At 45.3% G+C, this 25,194-nt stretch overlaps 2 protein-coding genes across 5 annotated transcripts in view; one reads left to right on the forward strand and one right to left on the reverse strand.

Annotated features, from left to right (window-relative positions):
• WDR33 (WD repeat domain 33) overlaps positions 1 to 20,745 on the forward strand; it is a 105,966-nt gene extending 85,221 nt beyond the window's left edge. The window contains exons 9-24 of one of the 4 annotated variants that reach the window (XM_060106590.1): positions 1,023 to 1,177; positions 1,271 to 1,349; positions 1,776 to 1,886; positions 2,250 to 2,344; positions 2,558 to 2,644; positions 2,876 to 3,015; positions 3,658 to 3,810; positions 4,440 to 5,528; positions 8,648 to 8,756; positions 10,041 to 10,142; positions 10,300 to 10,407; positions 11,967 to 12,405; positions 16,754 to 16,917; positions 17,026 to 17,118; positions 17,963 to 18,178; positions 20,092 to 20,745. In XM_060106590.1, the coding sequence (XP_059962573.1) occupies positions 1,023 to 1,177; positions 1,271 to 1,349; positions 1,776 to 1,886; positions 2,250 to 2,344; positions 2,558 to 2,644; positions 2,876 to 3,015; positions 3,658 to 3,810; positions 4,440 to 5,528; positions 8,648 to 8,756; positions 10,041 to 10,142; positions 10,300 to 10,407; positions 11,967 to 12,405; positions 16,754 to 16,917; positions 17,026 to 17,118; positions 17,963 to 18,178; positions 20,092 to 20,321 (3,370 nt within the window). In that variant the 3' untranslated portion in view covers positions 20,322 to 20,745. The remainder of the gene's footprint in view (positions 1 to 1,022; positions 1,178 to 1,270; positions 1,350 to 1,775; positions 1,887 to 2,249; positions 2,345 to 2,557; positions 2,645 to 2,875; positions 3,016 to 3,657; positions 3,811 to 4,439; positions 5,529 to 8,647; positions 8,757 to 10,040; positions 10,143 to 10,299; positions 10,408 to 11,966; positions 12,406 to 16,753; positions 16,918 to 17,025; positions 17,119 to 17,962; positions 18,179 to 20,091) is intronic. The other 3 variants (XM_060106593.1, XM_060106591.1, XM_060106594.1) reach the window with 3 other exon arrangements.
• A 1,683-nt stretch (positions 20,746 to 22,428) lies between these two features.
• SFT2D3 (SFT2 domain containing 3) lies at positions 22,429 to 24,873 on the reverse strand. The gene has a single exon (XM_060106595.1). It carries the CDS (start codon positions 24,860 to 24,862, stop codon positions 24,206 to 24,208), a length of 657 nt encoding a protein of 218 aa, XP_059962578.1. The 5' UTR covers positions 24,863 to 24,873; the 3' UTR covers positions 22,429 to 24,205.
• Between the last annotated feature and the right edge of the window lie 321 nt (positions 24,874 to 25,194).

Consider the following 25,194-nt stretch of genomic DNA (forward strand, 5'->3'; position numbering starts at 1 on the left):
TTTGGGCGTCACGGGGGTGGGGAGGAGGTGGTTATTGCTACTCTTCTAGCTTTACTGTTTCCTCATCATAATACATTTTGTATGGAATTGATGTGTGTGTCATTTTTTTTTTTTTTTTTAAACTTTTGGCCGCGCGGCATGTGGGATTGTATTCCCCAACCAGGGATCGAACCCACGCCCCCTGCATCGGAAGCGCGGAGTCGTAACCACTGTACGACCAGGGAAGTCCTGACGTGTGCCATTTGTTAGACACAGCCCAGCTTTCTCCATCTCACTACATCTACTTATAGAGAAATTTTCCCTTCATATTTGAATCAGTTCTCATTTTTTATCTGAGGTATTTAGTTACGATGCAGCCACATCATAAAAAATTTTCTCTTTGAATTATCTGTAAACATTCACAGTTCTATGAATATGTTGTTAACGTTTTTTTGACTAAGCAGCTGTATCCTGGTCCCTCTTATTGGGAATTGAGCCATACCCAGAGTGAGCTGGCTGGAGCAAGGCTGCCTTGTTGCACAGCTCCAGTGGCCACAACCAAATAGGACGCCTTGTGAATGGTGATCCTTGGAAATGTGCATTGTGCAGGCCTCAGCGGTTGCAGAGTCTTTAGTTCAAATTAACCCTCAAACTATCTTGTGTCCTTTTTAAAAATGCTTTGACTTAATGAGAGAAGCTTCATTGAATTTTTAAAATTGAATGAGCTTTATCGAATATTAATTTATGTGTTCAAGTGCTTCCCCTGCTTCACAGATAAACTTTTCTATCCAGTTGAAGTTCTCTTATTTTAACTGGTTAGTGAAAGCTGTGCTTAGATAATGGACATTATTTCCTTCTGTCTTTGACCTATTTCTTTCACATGCACTTTTAGCCATGGTCCTATAACGTTACAGCTTTATTACTTCTGGGCCAAAGTTCTTGCCATCTTGACTGCCATGAGCTTTTCAAGAAAAATGGCCATTATATTGGTTTATACTTGTTTTGGATTCTGACAGATTATTTTCTTGGTACTTTGTTTGTAGTCATGCGCATAAAAACACAGTAATGGAAGTGAAATTAAATCTCAATGGTAACTGGCTACTCACAGCATCACGTGACCACCTCTGTAAACTTTTCGACATCCGAAACCTGAAAGAAGAGCTTCAAGTCTTCCGAGGTCATAAGAAAGAAGCTACAGGTCAGCGGCTATGATATGCTTCTCATTTTGACTATTACCTGTAGTGTTCTGAGATCCTAATAGTTTTGTCCTTCTCCGTGTTTTTGTTTACAGCTGTGGCCTGGCATCCTGTTCACGAAGGACTTTTTGCCAGTGGAGGGTCTGATGGCTCTTTGTTATTCTGGCATGTTGGGTATGTGGCACTTACTATGTAAAGAAGTTATAAATTTTATGAAGAGAGCACCTGAACATGAAAAAAATGATAGTGTTTTGTATTTTTTCTGAGTGTTCATATGTCCTGTATCTGTAAACCCAGTTTGGAACAGAAAACTTAGCATCTCTCTTTTTGGCTATGGAAGTCATGAAGGGAGAGTATGACCAACTTCCTTGTTTCTTGTGGTGAGGTCATTTCTGAAGCATTTTTCCTCTGAGGTACTCTCTGGATAAAAGTCTATATTACTGATGACAAATCAGTACCTCTGAAACATGTGGAGTTGACCAGATTCAAAGTAACAGACTTTGGTAGCTTTGTGTTGCACTAAAAGAAAATGTCTTTTTTGGTGGGGGAGGGGTTGGGTAACTTTTGTGAAAAAGACTACTTTCTGTGGTGCCATTACAGGGTAGAGAAAGAAGTGGGTGGGATGGAGATGGCCCATGAAGGAATGATTTGGAGTCTGGCTTGGCATCCTCTTGGACATATCCTCTGCTCAGGCTCAAATGACCATACTAGGTAAGCTTTATGTCAAAAATAACAAGGAATTACTGTATTTATGGAGCAGCAGGAGATAAATGTATATTTTATTCATATAGGAATGTATTAATTTGTTTTCTAACTTACTCTTAAGGACATGATAGTAGTGATTTATAAATATATATATTACAAGGAGATTGGGTATTGAATATGACTTTGTTATTTGAATTTTGTTTTGCCTTCTAATTTAAAAAATATATTTCTACATTAAAAATGTTTAGAATAAGGCATTGTAAAACTTTGTTGTTTTTGCCAGAGGACTGCTAAGTACTGTTAAGTGCCCAGAAATACACTGAAACCATGCTTCTCTCCTCCCCCCTCCAAATACTTTTATTTTGACAGCAAATTTTGGACCCGAAACCGACCAGGTGATAAAATGCGAGATCGATACAATCTAAACTTGTTGCCTGGAATGTCCGAAGACGGAGTGGAATACGGTGAGGTTCTTGCATGTTTATCCGTCTTTGAAATCTGATATTCTGTTATAAAAGTGTTAGGTGTTGAGAAGATTTTGCAAAATGAATTTTAGTTTTATAGTTTATGGATTTATAAATTGCCAGCAATAATTTTCATTTTTATAAAGTGTTAATTTTATTGGCCTGATACATTTATAAAATCTCTATTGACAATGGCTGTATTCCTATGTATAGATGACCTTGAACCTAATAGCCTGGCAGTAATTCCAGGGATGGGAATACCAGAACAACTAAAATTAGCTATGGAACAAGAACAGATGGGTAAGAGAAGTTGTACCTATAAATTTTACTTTTTCTGTAATTTTACCTATTTCTTATAATCATGATATTAAATTATGTTGAAAATGCCAAAATGATGTATGTTGAGAAATGTTGATAAAAGTGATGTAAACTGCATGATATTTAGAATCTGTTCTTCCAAAAATGTGTTCATTGATGAAGTGACCACTTTCTTTTACTTCCTTGGCTAACTACTTCTCTTTATGGTTTCAGGGAAAGATGAATCAAACGAAATTGAAATGACAATTCCAGGTTTAGATTGGGGAATGGAGGAGGTGATGCAAAAGGATCAGAAAAAAGTACCTCAGAAGAAAGTTCCTTATGCAAAACCTATTCCTGCTCAGTTTCAGCAGGTGAGTAACTAGAAGTGCGCCCCTGCCCACTTGGTGGGAGACTCTGCTTGGTGAGTCTAACTGAAGTGCAGAAATAGGTTTCTCTTGGATTGTCTCATCTATTGAAGGTATTTCTGTACTACAGACATTTTTTGAGCATTCTTCACATATTTCAGGCATTATTAGACGTAGTTCCCATCTGTTGCTTTGCAGTTAGTCCTGAGTTTGTCATGAATCTTCTCTAGGTCTTCTTTTATTCTCACCTCCTTGTTATCATTCCAAGCTCTCAGAAGAGGGAAAAAAGAGACACGGAGCAGGGAGAGTATGTTGACCCTCTTCAACGTATTTTGTCTGTCTTCCACTTTGTTCCCTCAACACAGAGTACATGTGTCCTTTTGAAGAGGCAGGCAGGTGTTGCATCTTAATAACATGTGAGATCTTGCAGCTTTTATCAACTTAACAATTTCTACCTAGTGATGTGCTTGCCTGACTCCATTCCTGTGTCACTAAGAACTAGTATTAGAAATAAAGATAGTTTACCAGCTGAGCCGACTTGTATTCACCAGGTTGGAATGAGCCAGTGACATTATAGAATGGCTTTCTCATTCTGTCATTATAATTTACACACTTAGAGTATACTTTAATATTCTCTTCTTTCCCAAGGCTTGGATGCAAAATAAAGTTCCAATTCCTGCCCCAAACGAGGTATTGAATGACAGAAAAGAAGACATTAAATTGGAAGAGAAGAAAAAAACACAAGCAGAAATCGAACAAGAGATGGCCACATTACAGTATACTAACCCACAGCTTCTGGAGGTGTGTGACGCTCTTTTGGGGGATTCGAGATGATCTAAGTAGTGATTAACTTTTTTTATAGATACGCTCTTAAGGAGAAGGGAAGGGACTCTCAGATGGGTCTGATGAGCAATATCATTTATTATTGCTGCATTAGGAAGCTAGTTTCTAAAAGAATCGTGTTTCTTAGACTTTTAAAACCAGATCAGTCAAGCAGCAAGTAGACCTAAGTTGAATATACGTTTTTTAATAGACAGGATAAAACCAACATAGTTTTAATTTGGATTCACTTACTTATCCACGGATTAAAAAATTTTTTCTGTCAGCTCTAGAACAGGTGGTTTGTTCTTATTTTCCCTACCATTGGCAGCTACCAAGAATGATAAAACACTAGTAAATTGTTGGGCTTTCCCTGATCAAGATGGATATAAATAGTCCTGACTGCTGTTTCCCAGCACCTAAAAAGAAGCATTCTAGAGTCTGGAAGCCTGAGTACCTTCAGAACATCTGAATATCATATGGACTCTAGAGGTCAATCAATACCTTATGTTTGTTTTGAGGCTCCCCTAACGAAATAAGTGAGAGCAGTATTGTCATCTTTAAGGGCTCTGGCATTTTTATCAGCATGCGTTTTCTTTCTTTCTTTCCAGCAACTTAAAATTGAAAGACTTGCACAGAAACAGGCTGAGCAAATTCAGCCTCCTCCTTCATCTGGCACCCCTCTCCTGGGACCCCAGCCCTTTCCAGGACAAGGTCCAATGTCTCAGATTCCTCAAGGTTTTCAACAGCCTCATCCATCTCAGCAGATGCCAATGAACATGGCTCAAATGGGGCCTCCAGGTCCACAGGGACAGTTTAGGCCCCCTGGACCGCAGGGACAAATGGGACCACAGGGTCCTCCACTGCATCAGGGAGGTGGGGGGCCACAAGGATTCATGGGACCACAAGGGCCCCAGGGCCCACCCCAGGGGTTGCCAAGGCCTCAGGACATGCATGGGCCCCAAGGAATGCAAAGGCATCCTGGACCTCATGGCCCTTTGGGACCTCAAGGACCACCTGGACCACAGGGCAATTCTGGTCCTCAAGGTCATATGGGTCCTCAGGGCCCACCTGGCCCACAAAGTCACATAGGCCCCCAAGGCCCACCTGGTCCCCAGGGTCACTTGGGCCCTCAGGGACCTCCTGGTACTCAAGGTATGCAGGGACCACCTGGTCCCAGAGGAATGCAAGGACCTCCCCATCCTCATGGGATGCAAGGTGGGCCAGGGTCTCAAGGGATCCAAGGTCCTGTGTCTCAGGGACCTCTGATGGGATTGAATCCAAGAGGAATGCAGGGTCCTCCAGGCCCCCGAGAGAACCAGGGTCCTGCTCCCCAAGGGATGATGCTGGGCCACCCGCCTCAAGAGATGAGAGGACCTCATCCTCCAAGTGGACTGCTGGGACATGGCCCTCAGGAGATGCGAGGTCCTCAGGAGATGCGAGGCATGCAGGGGCCTCCACCCCAAGGATCAATGCTGGGCCCTCCCCAGGAATTGCGAGGGCCTCCAGGCTCACAAGGTCAGCAGGGGCCGCCCCAGGGCTCTTTGGGACCTCCACCCCAGGGTGGCATGCAAGGGCCCCCTGGACCTCAGGGACAGCAGAACCCGGCAAGAGGGCCACATCCATCTCAAGGGCCAATACCATTCCAGCAGCAGAAAACAGCTCTGCTAGGTGATGGGCCCCGGGCCTCCTTCAACCAGGTATTATTTCTTTCCAACTTGTAGGCATTACACTTTGGGAAAATATACTCTGCACTGAGGTGGCACTTCCAAGTGCTGAGAAAGGCAGTCACAGCTGGTATAGATATCTCTCAAGTAGTGATGGTGGCTTGAGAATAGCATCATGGCTGAAGAAAGAAATAAGAGTAACTAAGTAGATACCAAATACATCGCAGTATGAATCTTTACTTCTCAACCTATGTTTTTTAATAGAGGTTCTTCCAGAAAAGATGCACTCCCTGTTGAATACAGTTCATAATTGTCCCAGGGCTCCAAAAGAGCTGTGGCCCTGAGGAGGGTGAGGAGGGAGCACGGGTGGCTCTGATCCTGTCCTGCGCTGTTTTCTGGGCTCTTGCCTTCATAGGCTGGTGTTTCATGGGCTTGCCAGACAGCTGAGCCACCTCCTATCTGCCTGCCGATCTGCCTGCCGGCTCTGCTTTTAAGATAGTGTGGGGTGTTTAACTCATATGAGTATACTGTAGACTGTGATCTCACTGTTTTCATTTCAGTGAATGCTTTTAGAGATCTCTTGAGTCCAGAATTGTGCATTTTCAAATGGTGACCCTTTGGATGAAGTTCCGTTCAAGTTGTTTTTTTTAGCTCACATATAAAAGTGTTTACAGGAGGGAGTGTTTCTGTAGAAATTTTCTTGGTCCTTTTTAGAGGATTCTGTTATTGTCAGCCAAGTTTTTTTTACCCATTCTCTGAGCTGTGCTTGAGAGGTGGTATGATGAGAGTTCAGTTTGCTTGGGCTGAATTACAGAAGACTGCATGGGCGTGAGTGGATTGGACACTGTTTGGCTCTGTGGTGTTTACATTTTTCTGAATTTCATAGTCTGAAAGCATTATTTGGGTATGAACAACTGGGTTTGTGTCCTTGAAGTCAGTCGTGGACCAAAAGTAAGTGAGTGACTGAGTGAGCTGGTGTTGCAAGGCACTCGATTCCTGTGGAAGAGGGCCTGCTGTGGATGCTGTGTGTAGAACACACAACACCTCGGAGAGTCTGTAATGGGAAGGTGACCATTGGATTCACTGAATTAAAATAACTAGATTATATGTTCCTCTTCAGCACATCTTCCAGAACTTAAAAATGTCATACCAGTGAAGAATTTGATGGCATTTGAGTTTATTTCCAGAACTTATTGGGCACTTTTCAGAATTTAGGATGTTTAATAAATCTAGGTTTACCATCCAGAACTGTCCTAAGACTTAAAAGTAATATGTTTTATTAATACAGAGTATATTTGTGTGTGTTTATAATATTTACCTACCTAACCTTATGTTAGTGAATTAACAGTTCTCATTTTGGAGGATAAAAACATAATGAAATTTAGCCATCACCTTGTGACTGAAATTATATAAACATGTCATATTCCAGAGGACAGGTCTGTTGGGGACAATTTAATAAGTTATTGTATCATATAGTAAAAGATTTTATACATGAAAAGCAAAGTGGCTCTAAAAATTTAATTGACCTATAGAAATACTGGTGGCATGAGAATGGAGGATTAATATAGTATAGGGCATTTCACATCTCAGAAGTTGTCTGATAAAAAGCTTTGCTTGTATTTCTTTTTCTTTTTTTTTTTTGCTTATATTTCTTACACTGATATCTGACTTTCTTCACTTTGACAAGGTCAGCTATTTATTTATTTATTATTTTTGGCTGCGTTGGGTCTTCGTTGCTGTGCGCAGGCTTCCTCTAGCTGCAGCGAGTGGGGGCTACTCCTTGTTGCGGTGTGCAGGCTTCTCATTGAGGTGACTTCTCTTGTTGTGGAGCATAAGCTCCAGGTGCACGGGCTTCAGTAGTTGTGGCACGTGGGCTTAGTAGTTGTGGCTCGTGGGCTCTAGAGTGCAGGCTCAGCAGTTGTGGTGAGGGCTTAGCTGCTCCGCGGCATGTGGGATCCTCGCGGACCAGGGCTCGAACCCGTGTCCCCTGCATTGGCAGGCGGATTCTTAACCACTGAACCACCAGGAAGTCCCGCAGGTCAGTTATTTAAACCAGTTGTTTTAATTGGTTGAATTTAATGGAATTGCCTTCAGGTGTTACAGTAATAGCATGCAAGATGTTGATAAGAGCTGCCCTTGAGTAAAAGGGACAAGAAACAAAGGAATATGGAAATTACTGGTATTGAGTTAATTATGGCAGTTTAACTGCAGTGCTATAAATGAGTCCTATCAACGCTGCTCTTTCTTGTGGCTAGTTTGGAATGTGAAAGCACTTTTGCTATTGATGGTTTTGAAACTCTGCTATTCTCATGGTAGGTCCAGTCACTAAATGCATTCTTTCTGTGAAGGAATGACTAGATCTATATTTGATTATTTGTTTGTCAAGAGACCAGATCCAAGGTCACTGGGAAGTGTGGGGAATCTGAATTTAGACGTGGCTAGATAAAAATACAGAATATTAGGACGGGGGACATGCTGGGGTTGCAGAGAAAGGAGGTTAAGAGGATCAGAGCAGTAGGTTTGCGTCAGATAGAAGCTGCAAGAACCCACGAACCCATGTCCCGGGTAACGTAGCTGGGAATGCGCAGTGGGTGCTGAGCACGGGGGAGTTAGACAGTAGAGGTTGGGGAGGGAAAGGAGAAAGCAGTGAGTGAACACCTTGCTCATCAGGAACCCCTTCTTACTCTCCTCCTCCCCGCCTTTTAAACCTGGCCATAGCCTCTTGAGAGGATGGATATTTTCTATAGCTGGAAAGGGGTCATGGATGTGAGAGCAGAGTTTACCTGTCCTGGCGGGTTTCCAGGTCTTTACTTTTGCTAGAAGTCCCGCCTTTGTGCAGAGTGTTGTTGTTTTATGTTATGATTTCTGACTTTCCACTGAGGTTCTTGCTTGGCATTACAAGTAAAGATCTAGCTTTAAATAAAACTTATCAGCAGGTTTAAAATATAAGTGTTTCCTTTTATTATGGTCAGAGAAGTATCTCCTTTCCCCCAGTTTAATGACAATTTTGCTATAATGTCACTAGGTATATATTTACTCCTGGAAGCTTTGGGGCAACCTAGTGTTTTTATCTTGTCACATTATGATACAATTGCTGTTCATGAAGCACAAGCCTTTGATTTCACACCCCCGCTTTAAAAACATCTTTTCAGGAAGGACAGAACGCAGGCCCCCCACCCCTGATACCAGGCCTAGGGCAGCAGGGAGCACAAGGTCGCATCCCCCCTCTTAACCCTGGACAAGGACCTGGCCCTAACAAAGGTAAATATCTGCTTGGCTGAATAAGAGATTATATTCTATCTCCTTTGGGTAAATCTTACAATAGTTTTACTGGTAAGTAATTGATAGACTGGTCATTTGAACCTCTAGGAAAAATAAGAGCATAGTCAATTCAGGTAATAGCTTTGTCTTATGTTGTTTTCGTAGATTTGCTTTAGTTAGCCCAAATTCCGCCAGAGGAAACAGCTGCTCACTACCAGGAGTGGGCGGTGAAACCGCTTGGACAACCTCCAAGAGCAGGGCCTGGGCCACAGGCCGGCCTTGTCCATCTCCTGGGAATGGGAGTGGTTCCTATGCTAACTGAGTGCAAGCGTATGTTTTTAGCATCCCAGAGAGCTGAACTGTCTCAGTTTAAATTTTTGACGGGATAAAGAATTCAGAGATTTTGATGGTGTTTTTTTTTTTTTTTTTTTTTTTTTTTTGCGGTACGCTGGCCTCTCACTGCTGTGGCCTCTCCCATTGCGGAGCACAGGCTCCAGGTGCGCAGGCTCAGCGGCCATGGCTCACGGGCCCAGCCGCTCCGCGGCATGTGGGATCTTCCCGGACCGGGGCACGAACCCGTGTCTCCCGCATCAGCGGGCGGACTCGCAACCACTGCGCCACCAGGGAAGCCCTGACGGTGTTTTTAATATCACCCCCTCCTCCCCTCAAATTGTGTCATATGTTGAATTCTTTAGCTGGTTACATTGTTCTGTACCCTTTGAAAAGAAGAAAGCCATGTACCAGTGTGTTGTGCCTCAGGTTGTTGATAACATGAAAAGCACCGAGATGAGAATGGTCAGTTTTGAGATGTGAGGCTCTGTGGAAGTTGTGACCCCTAAGGGTTGGAAGGGGGCACCCGCAGGAGCCACAGTCCCTGCTTTGCGAGGTGCTCAGCTCTCACACGTGCAAGAAGAGCTGGAGCCGGGCTGTGGTGAATGGGCAGCTCCTGGGTGGAGAGTCAGAGGGTGGGGCCGGGAGGGAGTGCGGGTGGGTGGAGCTGCACGTTCAGTGCGCCTTTTCACGGGGAGCAAGCCGGAGAATGCTGAGCATTGTGGAGACATCCCTACAAAGAACTAGACCCCTTTTAATTTTTAATTGGCTAAGCCCACAGCACCTTGTGGTACATGTCAGGTTTCTTGCCCCCGTTTGATCAGATTAAGAAAAGCCCTAGTCAGCATTTTCAGCCCTAGGACTTTGGGAATTTAAAGCTTAGTCCTGAATTTACCTGAGTTACTAGAGGTAGGAAAGGGAGAGATAAAGGAATTAGGAGAATGTTTATTTTAGTCTCATCCTATGGAAGCGGTGGCCAACAGGGAAAAAGAGAAAGCATCAAGAACCAATCTCTGGATTTGGGGACCCTAAGAAAAGAAGTCTGTTTCCCACAAGGTACAGCCATCAGCAAACCGAGAGCCTGCCTCTCTCCCTCTCCCCCACCTTGTGTCTGTCTCCACCTACTTCCCTCTCCTCCTTGCTCTTCTTCCCCTTTTCTCTTCACCCCGCCCCACCCCACCCCCGTCTCTCTCTTCCTCCTTTCTCCTCCCAGGGACCAAAGGGAGAAGGGAGAGCCGAGAAAGTGGCCCCGCCGTCCCCTACTGGATTAACCAGCGCCGCCGCCCGTCACCGGGGGCCACATCCCTTCTGATTTGTAGTGGTGGGTTTCTTTCTTTGGAGGAGCCAGGGTACTTTTAAGCAGGTAGAGGTAATGGGAGGATTATTATTCATAGGTAAGTTCGAATGGAATGTGTTCAGCTTCCTCAGGTCAAAGGTCTGCTGTGTCTGAGGTCACACGAAGTCCAAGCAACATGAGGTCAGAGAAGGCGCCACTAGCTGCAGGATCACACTGAGAAGTGAGGGGCTGTTTACCAGGAGGAGAGGAGCCTGGGGTATTGGAACAAAAAGGCAGCTTCGAAGGCGCTTTCCTCAGCATGGAGAGGACTGGTTTAATGGAAGGAAAGAAGGGAAGGTAGAGGGGACAGAGAAAGCTTAAAAGGAGAGAGAGTCCTTCTAATGGTGTAGTTTTATACTAAGATTTCCAAGTTGTTTAACCATGTTGAATGGTGAGGAGGAATTGAAGTGGCCAAGAGAAATGAGTGAAAAATGAGAGAGGAAGGATGTTAGAAGGGTAAGGATTATGGCCGACTGTGCTGTAAGGAAAGGAAGTTCGTCTTGATTGCCAGGGAAAAGCAGTAAAAGGCATGAGCTGGGCAAGTGGAGGAATTTCATTTTTTAAAGTTAGTTGTTATAGAAGCAAGAGTGTCCCTTTGCTATCTACTTAAAAAAATATATTTGATTTAAATTGTATGTTGACAGAAAATAGGTGTACCTTTACAATGGCTGCAATAATTATTCAGTAGCCAGGAAAACACATCCCTTCAAAGTAAACTAAGTGTAACTGGCCTCTTTGCATTTTTATTCAGTACTCTGAATATAGTACATGTACTAAAATATTTTTTAAAAAATCTTTAGTGGGTTTCCAAGCTCTTATCTGCGAAGAATGGTGATGATATTATAGACGAGGGATATCATTCATAGAAAGGGACAGAAAAAGTGTTTATATAAACCCTGAAACTGAAGTACAGCAAGGCTGTTTGGTCCCTAAGCAGTTATTAGAGAGGCCCATGCTTCCATGTACCTTACAGAGGATTTTGTTAAGGATCAAAGTATGAGTTAACAAATCAACTTAAATGAACTAGGAGTGAAAGGAGAGACACCATGGCAGTGTAGGCCTGTGGCCCTGTGGTGAGCTTGCGGGCTTTTACAAACGCAGAGGTGAATTCCTTGTACTCGGCTTCCCGACTTTCGGCATGAATTTCCCCCGTTGCCTTCTCCCTGGGTATGGGGAGTGGGCCCAACAAAAACACTGAAGGAATGGGGGCAGGAGGGGAAGCCCGTTCTTAGGCCAGTGAGGCTCTCTTGTGTTTTCCAAATGAATCTTCATATCAACTGAGTTGCTCATCTCATTTGAGATTAATAATTCGCCCTAGGTCTAGTTGCTTAGCTAATGAGTGATGAAATCTGCACCCCCAAAACCCTTGTTCTTTTCATCATATGATGCCTGAGGGACGTTTGTCTTCTAAGTATGCTGGGAACCAAAAAGGGAAAACATTCTTAATAAAAGCATGCATTCTGAAATTTTAAGATGCTGAAAATCAGACCTACGTTGGCAGGATTCCTGGAAGACAAGGTAAAAATCCGTTTTGTTTCCTTTAGGTGACTCACGTGGCCCTCCGAACCATCACATGGGCCCAATGTCAGAGAGACGGCACGAGCAGAGCAGCGGGCCCGAGCACGGTCCCGAGAGGGGTCCTTTCCGGGGCGGCCAGGACTGCAGGGGTCCCCCTGATAGGCGCGGCCCTCACCCCGACTTCCCCGATGACTTCAGCAGACCAGATGACTTCCACCCTGACAAGCGCTTTGGCCACCGGTTACGTGAATTTGAGGGCCGAGGAGGACCTTTACCGCAAGAAGAGAAGTGGAGGCGTGGGGGCCCCGGGCCTCCGTTTCCTCCTGATCACAGGGAGTTCAGTGAGGGGGATGGCCGGGGCGCGGCCCGGGGCCCTCCAGGGGCCTGGGAAGGCCGCAGACCTGGAGACGAGCGCTTCCCCCGGGATCCTGAGGACCCACGGTTTCGAGGGCGCAGAGAAGAAAGGTGGGATGGATACTTCATGGGTCCGTTTCTTCTTCCCTGGAGCTTTCCACCTGTTCTCTCCACAAAAGTCTCTTTTCCTCCCTCACCTGGGGAGAGAGTACCCTCCCCCCTCTAGGTTTCGTGTTTAGACTTAAAAATATGTATATGCCTTTAACATTTATGTGGTTCTTTTTTGTCTCTACAATTTAGAAATCTTTTTCTTTTTGCTTATTACTTGGTCCTTTTAAACAGATAGATGGGTCAGTGTACTGTAAAGTTTCTTGGATTTGAATAGAAATCTCCAGGTTCTCTTGGTTAGAATGATGAAATATGAGACAGATATCTAGCTTGAGAATAAAGGAATTATTGAGTAGATAGTTTCTGTGTAATTGCCTAAAGATCTTAACAAAATCCAATCAAACTGAAAAATAATCTTGCTATTAAATTAGGTTGAGGTCAGGCTTCAACACTCAACTTGCTTGGGGTAACAAAAGGAAAAGAAGAAGTAGGGAGAAAAAAATAAGAATTAGTGAAATCTCAAGTGAGACTCAGAGTAATCAATGGTATAATAATTGAGTATTTACCTTGTGCCAGATGTTACTTCATTTAACTGTTAGAGTGAGTTGTGAGATAGGTGTTACTGCCAGCATTTACAGATAAGGGATGACATGGAGAGTCAGAGCAGTTCCTTGACTTTGGAAGGTCCCATAGGTGGTAAGTGTAAGAGCAGCTTCAGGCCTGGGCCGTCCGACTGCAGTGCCCAAGCTGTGCTGTCCAGCACTCCTGGCTTTCCTGCCTCAGACCTCTCTCCTGTGTCTTTTCCCATCATACTTCTCGTGACTGTCGCTTGCAGGTAATTGAAGTAAGGGTTGGCAATCTCTGTTCTCACGGTGTGTGTTAGAAAAGAGTGGCTGATAAAATGGCCAGGAGGGTGAACTAGAGGGGTTAAAGGAAGCAGCTATCAGAGGGGAGTTTTTAATAAAAAGATTTAAGAGCTCTCTTAATGACATCCAAGTGTTCACAAGTCTGCCGGAAGCTCATTTCCAATGGCTTTGGCATCAGCATAACTTTCATTGAGTTCTTGAATCTCTGCATCTTGTGCAAAGTTTCAGATTTTACTGTGCTTTGGTTTGTCATATTTCATCTGTCAGTGACAGACCCACACCTAGACTCTTGTGCTGTTCCCAGCTTGTGCTCTTCTTCAGGTATGCCAAGCATGTCCTGTTCACGTAGTGCTTGCTTTTTCCTCTGCCTGGAGCACAGTCTCCCAGATGTTTGTGGCTCACTCTACTTAGATCTCTCCTCCTGTTCCTTTATTTTACCCTGCTTTATATTTCTGCATAGCACTTAGCACTGCTTGACATTAAGTGGTATACATATTTCTGTATTACTTGTAACTCCCAGAAGCACGGTAGCTTCCTGAAGGCAGGTCCTCAGAAACTAGAGCAGTAGTGGTGACGCCCTATAGGTTCTCAGTAACTGTTGAATAAATGAATGTGTTAAAGGGGGAGATGTATTTGACAGGGTTCAGTTCACTAGGAGGTGTGCTACTCAGCTTGGGCTGCCATAGCAAATACCCGGACTGGGGGGCTGAAACAACAGAAATCAGTTTTCTCACAGTACTGGAGGCTAGAAGTCCCAGATCAAGGTCTAGCAGGGTGGGTTTCTGGTGAGACTTCTCTTCCTGGCTTGCAGACAGCCACCGTCTCCCTTTGTCCTTGCATGGTGGAAAGAGAGTGAGCAGGCTCTTGCTGGTATCTCTTCTTATCTGAGCCCATTGTGGGGCCCCATGCTGAGAACCTCATCTAACCTAAATAGCTCTCAGAGGCCCATTTCCAAAATCACCTTGGTGGATAGGGCTTCAACATGAATATGGTGGAGGGGACGCAAACATTTAGTCCATAACAGGAACTGTTTTCTAATTAGGGCACATTAGACACCCCCCTTTCCTTTTGTAGCTAGGGCAGTCGTATAATGGCTTCCTGGACAAGAAAAGAGTCCTGCCATGTGTGGGGAGTCTCCCCTGAATCCGTCTCAGGGGAGCAGCGCCCTCTGCTGATACTCTCCCTGCTCCACTTACCTCCCCGTGTCAGTTCCACCCTCACCTTAGGTGGTTATTTCAGCCAGCGTCTGGGTCATACCCGCTTTGCTTGCAGAAGCATGGCTCATTAAGTTACCTCAGGACAGGAAGGGTATTAAAAAGGTAGCTAGTAGCTGGAACGGTGGAGTGAAAAAAAGGAAAGCTCTTTTTACAGTAAAACACCAAGTTATAAATGGAGGAGGAGTGATAGAATTAGAAAATCACTTCTTTTAAGCACCCAGTGTCGTAATTGATTCAGGCAAGGATCATCAGTGGGGATGCTAAAAGCCACTGAGTAAAAAGATTGTGGAGAATCACCCATGCTGCCAAAGTATCACCCTACAGATTACTTAATTGCAAAGGAGAAAATGTACCTTTGCAACAATGAGTTTTGTTGCCATACCACTTTTGCATCCTAAACAATGAGACAGACTGGCATCACTGTGAAGGTATAAGACGTTTTGCCAGAAGTGTTTTACCTGAATCTAATCATGAGGAAGCAATCACATGAATTCAAGTTGTGGAACATTCTGTAAAACGAGCCATTTTGAAGGATGGATCCTTCAAAAATGTTGGGGCCTATCTCAGTAAAAATTTAAAAATAAATAAATAAATAAGTAAAGTCGAGGTCATGAAAGATAAAACGCAGGGTTGGCGGGGGGACTGTTCTAGATTAAGGTAGACCAAAGGGACGTGACCACTAAATAATAGTGTGTGATGATGACTGAAATCTATAAAGACAACTGTAAAGGACATTTTGAGAACAATTGGAGAAATTCAACTTGGACTGTATATTAAATAATATTACATGTTATTTAGAGTGATAGTAGTGGTATTATGTAGGAGAAAGTCCTTGTTCTTAAAGAAATGTACTGAAGGATTTAGGGGTGAAGCATCATGTCACAACTGGTTTTGAAATGGTTTAGAAAATGAATTTATAAATAGATGGATAGAGAAAAGACAAAGGCTCATGTGGCAGAATCTTAAGAACTGATTAATTAATCGCAGTGAAGGATGTATGGGCATTTGTTGCTCTATACTTGCATCTTTACTGTAAGTTTGAAATTTTTCGAAATAAAATGTTGGAGTAAAATATAACTGAGTGGAAACTCAGGAAAAAGCAGAAGGCCTGGCCTGAGAGGAAGCCACGAGCAGGCAGTTCATGCAGATGGCCCAGGCCCTTTCCCCCTTCTGATCCTTTCTCCAGTTTCCATGGCCTCTCCTGGGTGTTCACGTACCTTTCCTGCTGGCAGGCCCCTGTTCCTGCTTCGCCACAGGCTTCTGCTACAGCTCTGGCACCCCCTCATTAATGGTCCTGCTTCAGTAACACTCCTGGCTGACTTAGTTTCCCAGTTCCAGAATTTCTGAGAGGTGGTGAAATTCTCCACCAGCCCAGGCACCAGGTTGCCAGCTTGCCAGCGGGTGGGCTACCCATAAGCCAGAGGCCCTACCAGTACACCAGTCAGCTGTGGGCTGGGGCCATTGCTGAAGTTCATGGCCACCAGGCCTGCCCCTGAGTAGAGGTGGGCCGGGGCAGATGGCAGAGCAGATGCCCCAAAACAAGTCGGGTACAGTTAGCAGGCATGAATCTGTGCCCCCCTTTTTTCTGATTATATAAGTAGTATTCATTATAAAAACATAAATGGTAATATGTAATAAGTATTTGGGAAGCAATGATAAAGAGCCTGGGCTGGGTGTCAAGACTGGCTGAGTTAAAATCCCAACACTTAACTGTGTGTCCTTAAGTAAATGACTTAACCTCTCTGAGCCCCAGTGTACACATGGGTAGAATAGTAGTGCCCGTTTCTTTTCTTTTTCCTTTCTATTTTTTGGTGTGCTGCATGGTATGCAGGATCTTAGTTCCCTGACCAGGGATCGAACCCATGCCGCCTGCCATGGAAGCACAGAGTCTTAACCACTGGACTGCCAGGGAAGTAATACTGTCCGTTTCATAAGGTGGTTGGTTGTGAGGATAAAATGAAATGAAATAATACATGTAAAGCACTTGGCATGATACAAGCACCTAAAAAATGCTCACTGCTATTATTCCTAAAAGCCTAAAACAAAATTAAAATAACCCTACATTCTGGTACTTCTCCCTCTTGCCTGTTTTTATGTGCCATATTGGGATGGTAAAATGGGTACTTTAAAAAATACATACTTTTATTTTGTTTTTCTCCCATTTAACATTGTATCATATTTTCTCACATCATTATGCTTCTTTGAAACATGAACTGAGGACTACAAGGTATTCCATTAGGTGGATATTCTATTGTTTTTCCCTAACAGCTTCAGACGAGGAGCCCCCCCGAGACATGAGGGCCGTGCTCCCCCCAGAGGAAGGGATGGTTTTCCTGGTCCCGAAGACTTTGGACCAGAGGAGAATTTTGATGGTTCTGATGAAACAGCCCGAGGAAGAGATCTCAGAGGTCGAGGTCGGGGTACCCCACGAGGTGAGCTGAGAACCCCGGGTCTGGGAAGGACGGGTGGAGAGGTAGGTTGTTGTGGACACCCCTGAAATAGTCTGTGAGTGTGCGGCGTTGCTGTGTTCTGTTGTGTAGGAGGAAGGAAGGGTTTACTTCCCACTCCTGATGAGTTCCCTCGCTTTGAAGGAGGTCGGAAACCAGACTCCTGGGATGGAAATAGAGAGCCAGGTAAGGCAGTAGAGCTGCTTGTGGCTTAGGGTCCCACAGTTCACAGAGTGTGGTCTGAGGACTCTCCCAGGGGTCCACTGGGTTCTCTCTTTAGCGACTCACCTCTCCGTGGCAGGCCGCATTGTCTTCAACCCACATCTTCAACCCACAGTGTAGACTGAATGCAAGAGCAGATGGGAGAACCCAGCTCTCTCCTACTGAGCCAGATGTTAAAGAGATTTGTCTAAATACCACTCTTTTCACTAAATTGTTTTGTTTTTGGAAAGTATAGTTAAATGAACTAAAGTTTTCTCAGTCTTCATTTCTGATATGGCAAATGTTGTTAGAACTCTCGTAAATGAATTCTCTTTGGGATCCTCAATAATTTTTAAGAGTGTAAAGACACTCCGAAACTAAAAAGTCTGAGAACCACTTTTCTGGCCCTTCCCTGCCTCCTCTTATTTCAGGAGGTACGTTGATTTCTAATCTTGACCCTTTTTGTGTACTCATGATGTGACTAGGTATTCAGGAAATGTTTCTTTCATGAGTGAATATTGGTTTTTGAGTTGCCACTTCTTTTTTTTTTTTTTTTTTTAATTTATTTATTTTTGGCTGTGTTGGGTCTTTCTGTGCAAGGGCTTTCTCTAGTTGCGGCGAGCGGGGGCCACTCTTCCATCGCGGCGCGTGGGCCTCTCACTATCACGGCCTCTCTTGTTGCGGAGCACAGGTTCCAGACGCACCGGCTCAGGAGATAGAGTTGCCATTTATTCTTAACAGTATGATTCCTGTCTGCTTTTAGTCACACTGTAGTTTAATATGAGATGGTTAGATTCTTAGCCTTCTGGATCTGTGTTTTCTATATTAGGGCCAGGTCATGAACATTTCCGTGATGCTCCCCGCCCTGATCATCCCCCTCACGACGGTCATTCCCCAGCTAGCAGAGAACGGTCCTCTTCTCTCCAAGGCATGGACATGGCATCCCTACCACCCCGAAAGCGCCCCTGGCATGATGGGCCAGGAACCTCTGAGCATAGAGAAATGGAAGCCCCAGGGGGTCCTTCTGAGGATCGAGGAGGCAAAGGTAAGTGAGGCCGGTGATTTCAGCTCAGGAGCTACGGATGCCACAGCCCTGCCAAGAAGGCTGCAGGGGTCACGGGAAGCCTCATCTCCAGGCCAGCCCCATCCCAGTGTATGCCTGTTCTGTCTGTCCCCGACTGGGGTACTGGGGGTCCTTTCTCCACTCTACCCTCCAGGGCTTAGACTGTGCAAAGGCACATGTTCCCAGCTGTGGTACAGCCAGTTGGAGCTCTCAGTGGGTGACTGCAAGCTCAGCCTCTACGCAGTTCTTCTCCACTTGCTTCCAGGAATCTCTGGTTTGTTCACATTTTCCACTCCAGCTCTCTTTCAGTTTGCCCCAGTACGTTCTCTGCTGATCTCTGAGACTCTTGCTCTCATTGGCAAATGTGCTCTCTGGTAGTGGCTGCTCTGATACCTTGCAGGGTGTCCCCAGTGCCAGGAAGAATTGTCCTCTCTCAGGTTCTGTGGTTTTTTTTTTTTTTAGTCTGAACCCAGGAGGAATTTGGCTTATGCCCAGAGTCACAAAGGCTTTGGGGAGTATGGTCTGGAAGGGGCTTTCTTTTCAGGGGGGCAGTGGATTATTTCTACTACTTGAAACTGTGGATCTTTATTCTAGAGGTAGCACTGACTTGGAGCCCAGAGCAGTAGCGCCACCAAATGCTACAACTACAGCCGTGGTCTCAGGTTCGGCTGGGCCGTTGCACACGTGGTGTACTTTGGAGGCTGCTGGAAAGACTGCCTGTGTGCCTCGACCTGTGCTCCACTCCTCAGTTCACCTGCCTCGTGGTTGTAGTCCCTTCATTACAAAGTTCTGCCTTTTGTTCTCAATAGTTCGGTTCTTCTCAGTGCAAAGCCCTCAGAATTTACCTCGTGTCACCAGTAGATCCCCCCACCCAGGCGCTCATTTTGTTGCCGGTTGGGGTGGGCACTGGGGACACCTTTGTAGGTCCAGGGCTGAGGCCACGTGGCTAGTGTGGAAATGATGTCCTAGCTGACAGATTCTCTGCCAAGGTACCTTCAGGTGGTGCTCAGCCAAGGTACCTAGGCCGAGCTTTGTAAGAAAAGAAGCCAAAATGCCTTTGGCTATTTTGGCTAGCTTTCCTCACCTCATTGTCTTAGCTGGATTCAAATTCCATTCAGAAATTTAAGACGAAGTTGGCAGTAGTCTTCTGATAATGCATTATGGGAGATGTGTCCAAATCCGATCATCTCAAGACAAAAAATCTTAAAGGTCAGAATCTTAAAAGTCATTAAGATACCTAGAGGTTTCTGTGTCTAAGTCTGGTACAAATAAAACTATCCCTGGGAGAAGCACTATAAGCCAGTGTTTTTCTTTTTGTGCCTTTGTTTTTCAAGAAATGTTTTATCTGGTTATTTAAAGGGAAATCAAAAGTGCTATATAGTTGTAGGATAATCATAGTAAACACTTATCCTGGTTAGAGCAATTGTAATAATTAACATCATCAACAGTTTGTATTTCTTAGTTGCTTCCAATGTTAAGTCAGTGCTTTTCAAACCTTCCCCTGGAATACCCCTGGTGGCGTAGGAGGGTGAAGATACACACCTCATGGACTGTAGGCATGGTCCATAGGGTCGGTGACCTCCAGGAGGTGCTCCGTGTTTATCTCTTGGCTCCCTGTCAGTTCCGTCACAGCCTCGGGGAACACGTGTGTAGGTGAGGCTGAGGGGTGCACAGCCACAAGCCAGGGCAGGAGTGAGATGGTGGTCCAGAAAAGCAGAGGCACAGCTTTCAGTGCTCTGAGGGCTGTGCTCATGTCTTCAGAGCTCTGTTTTTTTTTTTTTTAAAAAAAGAAGTGTTCCACTGTCTGTCATCATAGAGTAAAAGTTTGTACCAGGAGTTGTTAACAGTCTCTGATGGAAAAAAAAGTCACATGTAAAACCATTGTTTCGTTTCAGGCCGAGGGGGCCCCGGACCTTCTCAGAGAGTGCCAAAGTCCGGACGTTCCAGCTCCTTGGATGGAGATCACCATGATGGATACCACAGAGATGAACCTTTTGGGGGCCCTCCAGGCAGTGGTACCCCTTCTAGAGGGGGCCGGAGTGGCAGTAACTGGGGTAGAGGGAGTAACATGAACTCTGGCCCGCCAAGGCGAGGAGCTTCAAGGGGGGGTGGAAGGGGTCGGTAGAAGTTGGGGCTCAATACCCCTCGGCCTCTCTGGACAGTATTTAAGAACTTCTGTGGACTTTCCAAGAGAAACAAAAGGAAACCTGCACCGTGTAGCCCTGAACTCTTTCTGGGGCAGCTGAATCCCAGGAGCCCCTGATGTCTTCAAGATGAAGAGACTGCTGCCACAGTAGCTGGCTACCCAGAGTAGCTGGCCTTGTTTTGTCCTGTCCACCCACACTGCCCTAAATCCCACGTGGGCTTGTGAAGATAAGAGCTGGAATTTTTTTTTCTTTTTTTTTTAAAGTGTCACAAGACATGGAACCTCCACAAATTTAAGTTCATGTCCAATTGGAAATTTGTTTCTATATGTACAGTTTGTCAGAGAAAAAGTTGTTTTTGTATGAATACAGAATGTGATTTACGCAAGAATTAACAGAAAACAACTAGTCGTCAAGTGCTTGCCTTAAGGAAACCCTTAGCTTCCATTGCATCTGGTCTGCTGAGGGGTGTACAATTATTGCTTATATTTGTGAGCATACTTGATGGGAATCTCTAAGTCATCTAAAGTCATCTGTGAACTTTTTGTTTTTAAACAAATTCTTATCTAGCCATCGTCACACTTATTTCTGTAGTAGAGTGAAAAATACTTCAAAACTGTAACAAGGTTTGAAGTAGATTCAAAGCCTTATAATTAGTTAGATCTACTCTGGCAGATGGAAAATTATACACCGGAGGAAAAAAAATCTGGATGTCCAAGTAGGGGTCTTACTTGGCTGCATCTCCTAGTAATCACACCATAGACTTGAATTGCCTTTTTCTGATGAGAGGAACTTGACATAAACCAGAAATCAACTACACATACCTCCTGAATACTGTAAATCATTTCACAAATGGTTCTAAGTTGAAAAGGAATGGATCAAAATCTCTCTTAAAACAGTTGTGCAAAACTTAAATAATTTCTTCCTCTTCCACACTAGCTATGTGGAAACACCAATGTTTAAGGCAGAGGATTGTTCCAACTTAAAGTAAGCCAGGAAGTTCTTATCCACAACAAATTCCTTTAGTTTTAAATAAATGGAACATTTGGCCCAGTTTGAATTGAAAGCCAAAAGTTCAGTTTGAGATAACTCCAGCATACTTTCTATACTCACCCCTTACTTTGTTTTTATAAAAAGAAAGCTTTCATTATTCAGAGGACTGTCCTGTGGCCACCCTAACATCTCATTACTTTGCCAGCTTCAGTTTGGCATAGGAGAAAACTTTCCTTGACACATTTAGTGGTGCTGGAAAGTGTCAGTAGTTGCTTAGGAAAGGGATACTGACATAGTTGGAGAGTATATAAAAAACTCCTGATTCTACATTAATTTAAAAAATGCTAAGTGCTAACTTATCTCTGCAGATAAAATGTTGACACCACACACACTGCTTTTTTAGGGTGTTAGAACCTAGAGACTACAAGAGATTTTCTCTTTACTTTGCAATTTAAAACATCCTATTGATCAGCACTTTGCTCTAAACATATGTTTAGGAGACTCAGGATTGCTTTAGGTTTGAGGATATCCTTTTTTTTTTTTTTTTTGCGGTACGCGGGCCTCTCACTGTTGTGGCCTCTCCCGTTGCGGAGCACAGGCTCCGGACGCGCAGGCTCAGCGGCCATGGCTCACGGGCCCAGCCACTCCGCAGCATGTGGGATCTTCCCGGACGGGGACACGAACTCGTGTCCCCTGCATCAGCAGGCGAACTCTCAACCACTGCGCCACCAGGGAAGCCCTGAGGATATTCTTTATTTGCCCTCCACTGGTATAGCTTAAAAAGAAGTTGTAATCAAATTCTAAGAAGCTAAAAAGGGATCCAGAGAGCAAACCCATACAGAGATTTAGGCTCCTTTTTTCTGAGATTTATGTGGTAAGAACTTTATCATAACATTCCAAGGCTTTAACTTGAAAACAGTGCCTCAGTAAGCAGATAACCAGATCACATTTTGAGAATTCATTTAGAGAAAACTGAAAACTCAACATTATATATTAATTACTTAGTAATGCATTACTTAGTAAGTGATGCATTTTAAAGTATCACTGTCAAAATACATACAAGATGTTGTGCTTTGAATTTTATTAAAGCTTAGATTTCCAAACAGTGAATTCTTGAAAAAATGATGGGAAAACAATTTTTAAAAATACAGTAGCATGAACATAAAAGCCAACACTGTGAAATCTTCAGCCATGCAAACTGTAGAGAAATTTAGAACTAGAATGCAGATTTAACAAGGGGGTAGAAAGAGCAGCCAATGGTACACGTTTTCCAGTCACTCCCCCAAAACAGTGGATTTGCTTTTACAAACACCCCCTTGGTTGGTCCTCTTGAGGTAGGTAACCCTATTTACTGAGAGGGGAACAAGGCAGCATTCTTAGAGAATATGGGGGGCTGGGGTAAGTCTACAGTGTGGATGTTGGTCACTTTAGTGTCCACTTCTTGAAGCAGGGCTTAGGACACTGATAAAAATCTAAATTTTGAGGTTGGACAAAGGGGTAAGGCTCTACTGCTGCCTGACAGCCAGTTTCGGCAACACTGGAATCCAGCCCCAGGAGACAATTATTTTCAAATCGTGCACGCCAACATACAGAAAAGTGGTTCACAACCTTAGCTGGAAAAGGAATCATCTGGAGAGCTCGAAAAAAATGCTGATGCCTGGCTCCCACCCCCACCGCCGCAGAGACAGACTGAGTTGATCTGAGGTAATTCTCATGTGAACGGAGAACCACTGGTGTAGGATTTAAACATTTTAAATAGTTTACTTCCTAGTTAATATACAGCTAGTGACAAAACATGTAGTTTTCTGGACTCATCAGAATATTGAGCCCATACTTTCTGGCAATAAATTAAGGTAAGTAAGAAGGTCCTAAACAAAAGTGCTAAACCTAAAATGAAGGAAATTTGGCAATCAGATATGAAAAGCATCTTACATTGCATGAAGATCAGACTGTAAAGTGTAAATTATAGTTAAAAAGCAGATCATAAAATTAGGAATGAAAAAAATTAGGCCTTGTAGAAATCCATGGTTTCCATCAAACAGGGAAACCACACGTAGAATCGTCTGTCTCCCAGGAGTCCCCTAGCTCAGTTCTGCCCACGGACCTCTCACAGCATTTACATGCACCTTACTGGGTACTTCTTACAGGATGCTTCTTGGTCCGTCTCTTTCCTCATCTAATACAGAATCAATTTTCCTTTAATTTTATAAGGCACCATGTTTACAACGCCACTAAAAGTAGAAAAAACTGAGATAAACCGTCTTAACTAAAGTACTTTTAAAAATTCCGGTGGCTAAAGTCAGTATTTATTTTGATAACTCTTATGGATCCACTCACATTGAAGAATACGGAAAAATAATTTCCAAGAGCCGAAGAGAACAAGTTTACTGTAGCTAAGCTACTACAGTCTACCACTGGATTTTTTAAAGTGACAAAACATGGAACAGAAGTCTGAGAAAATAAGGGCAGTTAACTAAAACGGTAGAGCTTAGTGTTCTTTTTCTTTTTCAACTGAGTGTAAACTAAGACCACGGTTAACGCAAAAGCAATTTATCATAAATGCTTCACAGTATGTCACCAACTCAAGGGCAAAATTTAGTTCTCATAGCACTTGCTGCTGAGTATAGCACAAAACGCTGAACTTGAGGAGCTTCCGAAACAGCTCATATCTCAGTTTTACAACGGCTGCTCAGTTTACAGATTTCGCTGGCACAGTAAAGGAGCAGCTTTTGCCCCGCGCGCTCTGGTAACGGCAGGCGCAGTCCTTGGCATGGCGAGCGTTGGGCCCCTGGGCCGGCTGCGTGTGGTCTCCCGACGGCGCGTCCCGGGGGCGGACTCTGCGTCCTTTCCGACGGCGCGGGCCCCAGGCCTCTCACACGGGGAGCGCCTTGGCGAGGGTGGCGCCCGGGCCCAGGCGCCCAAGCGCCATGCGCAGCGCGGTGCCCGCTCCGCAGGGGAGCAAACCCAACAGCACTGCGAGCAGCGCAGCCACCTGCGCGCAGGCGCCCAGCGCCGTGAGCAACGTGCTGCGCAGACCCAGCGCCGCGTACAGCGTAGCACCCAACGCGGCCACGTAGAGCAGCGCGGGCCGCGACGGCGCCTCCTCGCCGCGCAACAGGCGTCCGCACGCTGCACCGCCTCGCAGGAGCGTGCCGCCCGCTAGCGCCAGCGCCGAGCCCAGCGACCACAGCAGCGCGAACTTGCGGGCGCGCAGCAGCAACACTGGCGCGTAGAGTGCGGCCAGGCCGAAGCAGAGCGCGGCCAGCAGCAGGCAAACGCCGCTCGCCGCCAGCCGCTGAGCGCGCGTCACTCTCGGCATGCACGTCGGTCCCGCCGCCGTCGTCGGCTCCGCGGAGCTCCGCGCCCACGTCCAGCGCAGGCCCGCGCGACCGAGCCACGCCCCCGCCGGCCCGGCCCCGGCCGTGGTCTCCTCCGCCTCTCCCGCGTCGAGCAGCGGCTCGGCGGCCGCCGGCCCGCCCGCTTTCCCCTGCGCCAGATACTCCTGCAGTTGGCGGTGGAGGTCCGCCATCTTGGGCGGGGGCTCCGGGAGGGGGAGGGCTGCCGCCCACTTCCGGTTTTGCTCGGTCGCCGTTGGAAGCGGCTCGGGCCTCGGTCGGCTGTTGGTCGGCCTTGGCGGAAGGGGCGGGGCCTGCGGCTCGGCCACTTCAGCTGCCTCCGCGCCTTCAGCTGCCTCCGCTGGCCCCGGGGCTGGGGGCTCTGCTGGACCCTGTACGTTTACCCTCCTAGCCCCGGACCTTGTCTTGTGTCCGTGTAGGCGCTGTGAGGGCCTGGATAAATCATGGCAGCATTAAAAGTTAGTTGGGGGGCGTGAGTCGGTGTGGTTATAAAGGAACTTGAAGG

The sequence above is a fragment of the Mesoplodon densirostris genome, chromosome 8, assembly GCF_025265405.1.
Source record: "Mesoplodon densirostris isolate mMesDen1 chromosome 8, mMesDen1 primary haplotype, whole genome shotgun sequence".
NCBI classification, from domain to species: domain Eukaryota; kingdom Metazoa; phylum Chordata; class Mammalia; order Artiodactyla; family Ziphiidae; genus Mesoplodon; species Mesoplodon densirostris.

What these genes read in the sequence shown, in the direction of transcription:
- SFT2D3 (XM_060106595.1), bottom strand. Translation starts at nt 24,862, where the DNA reads ATGGCGGACCTCCACCGCCAACTGCAGGAGTATCTGGCGCAGGGGAAA.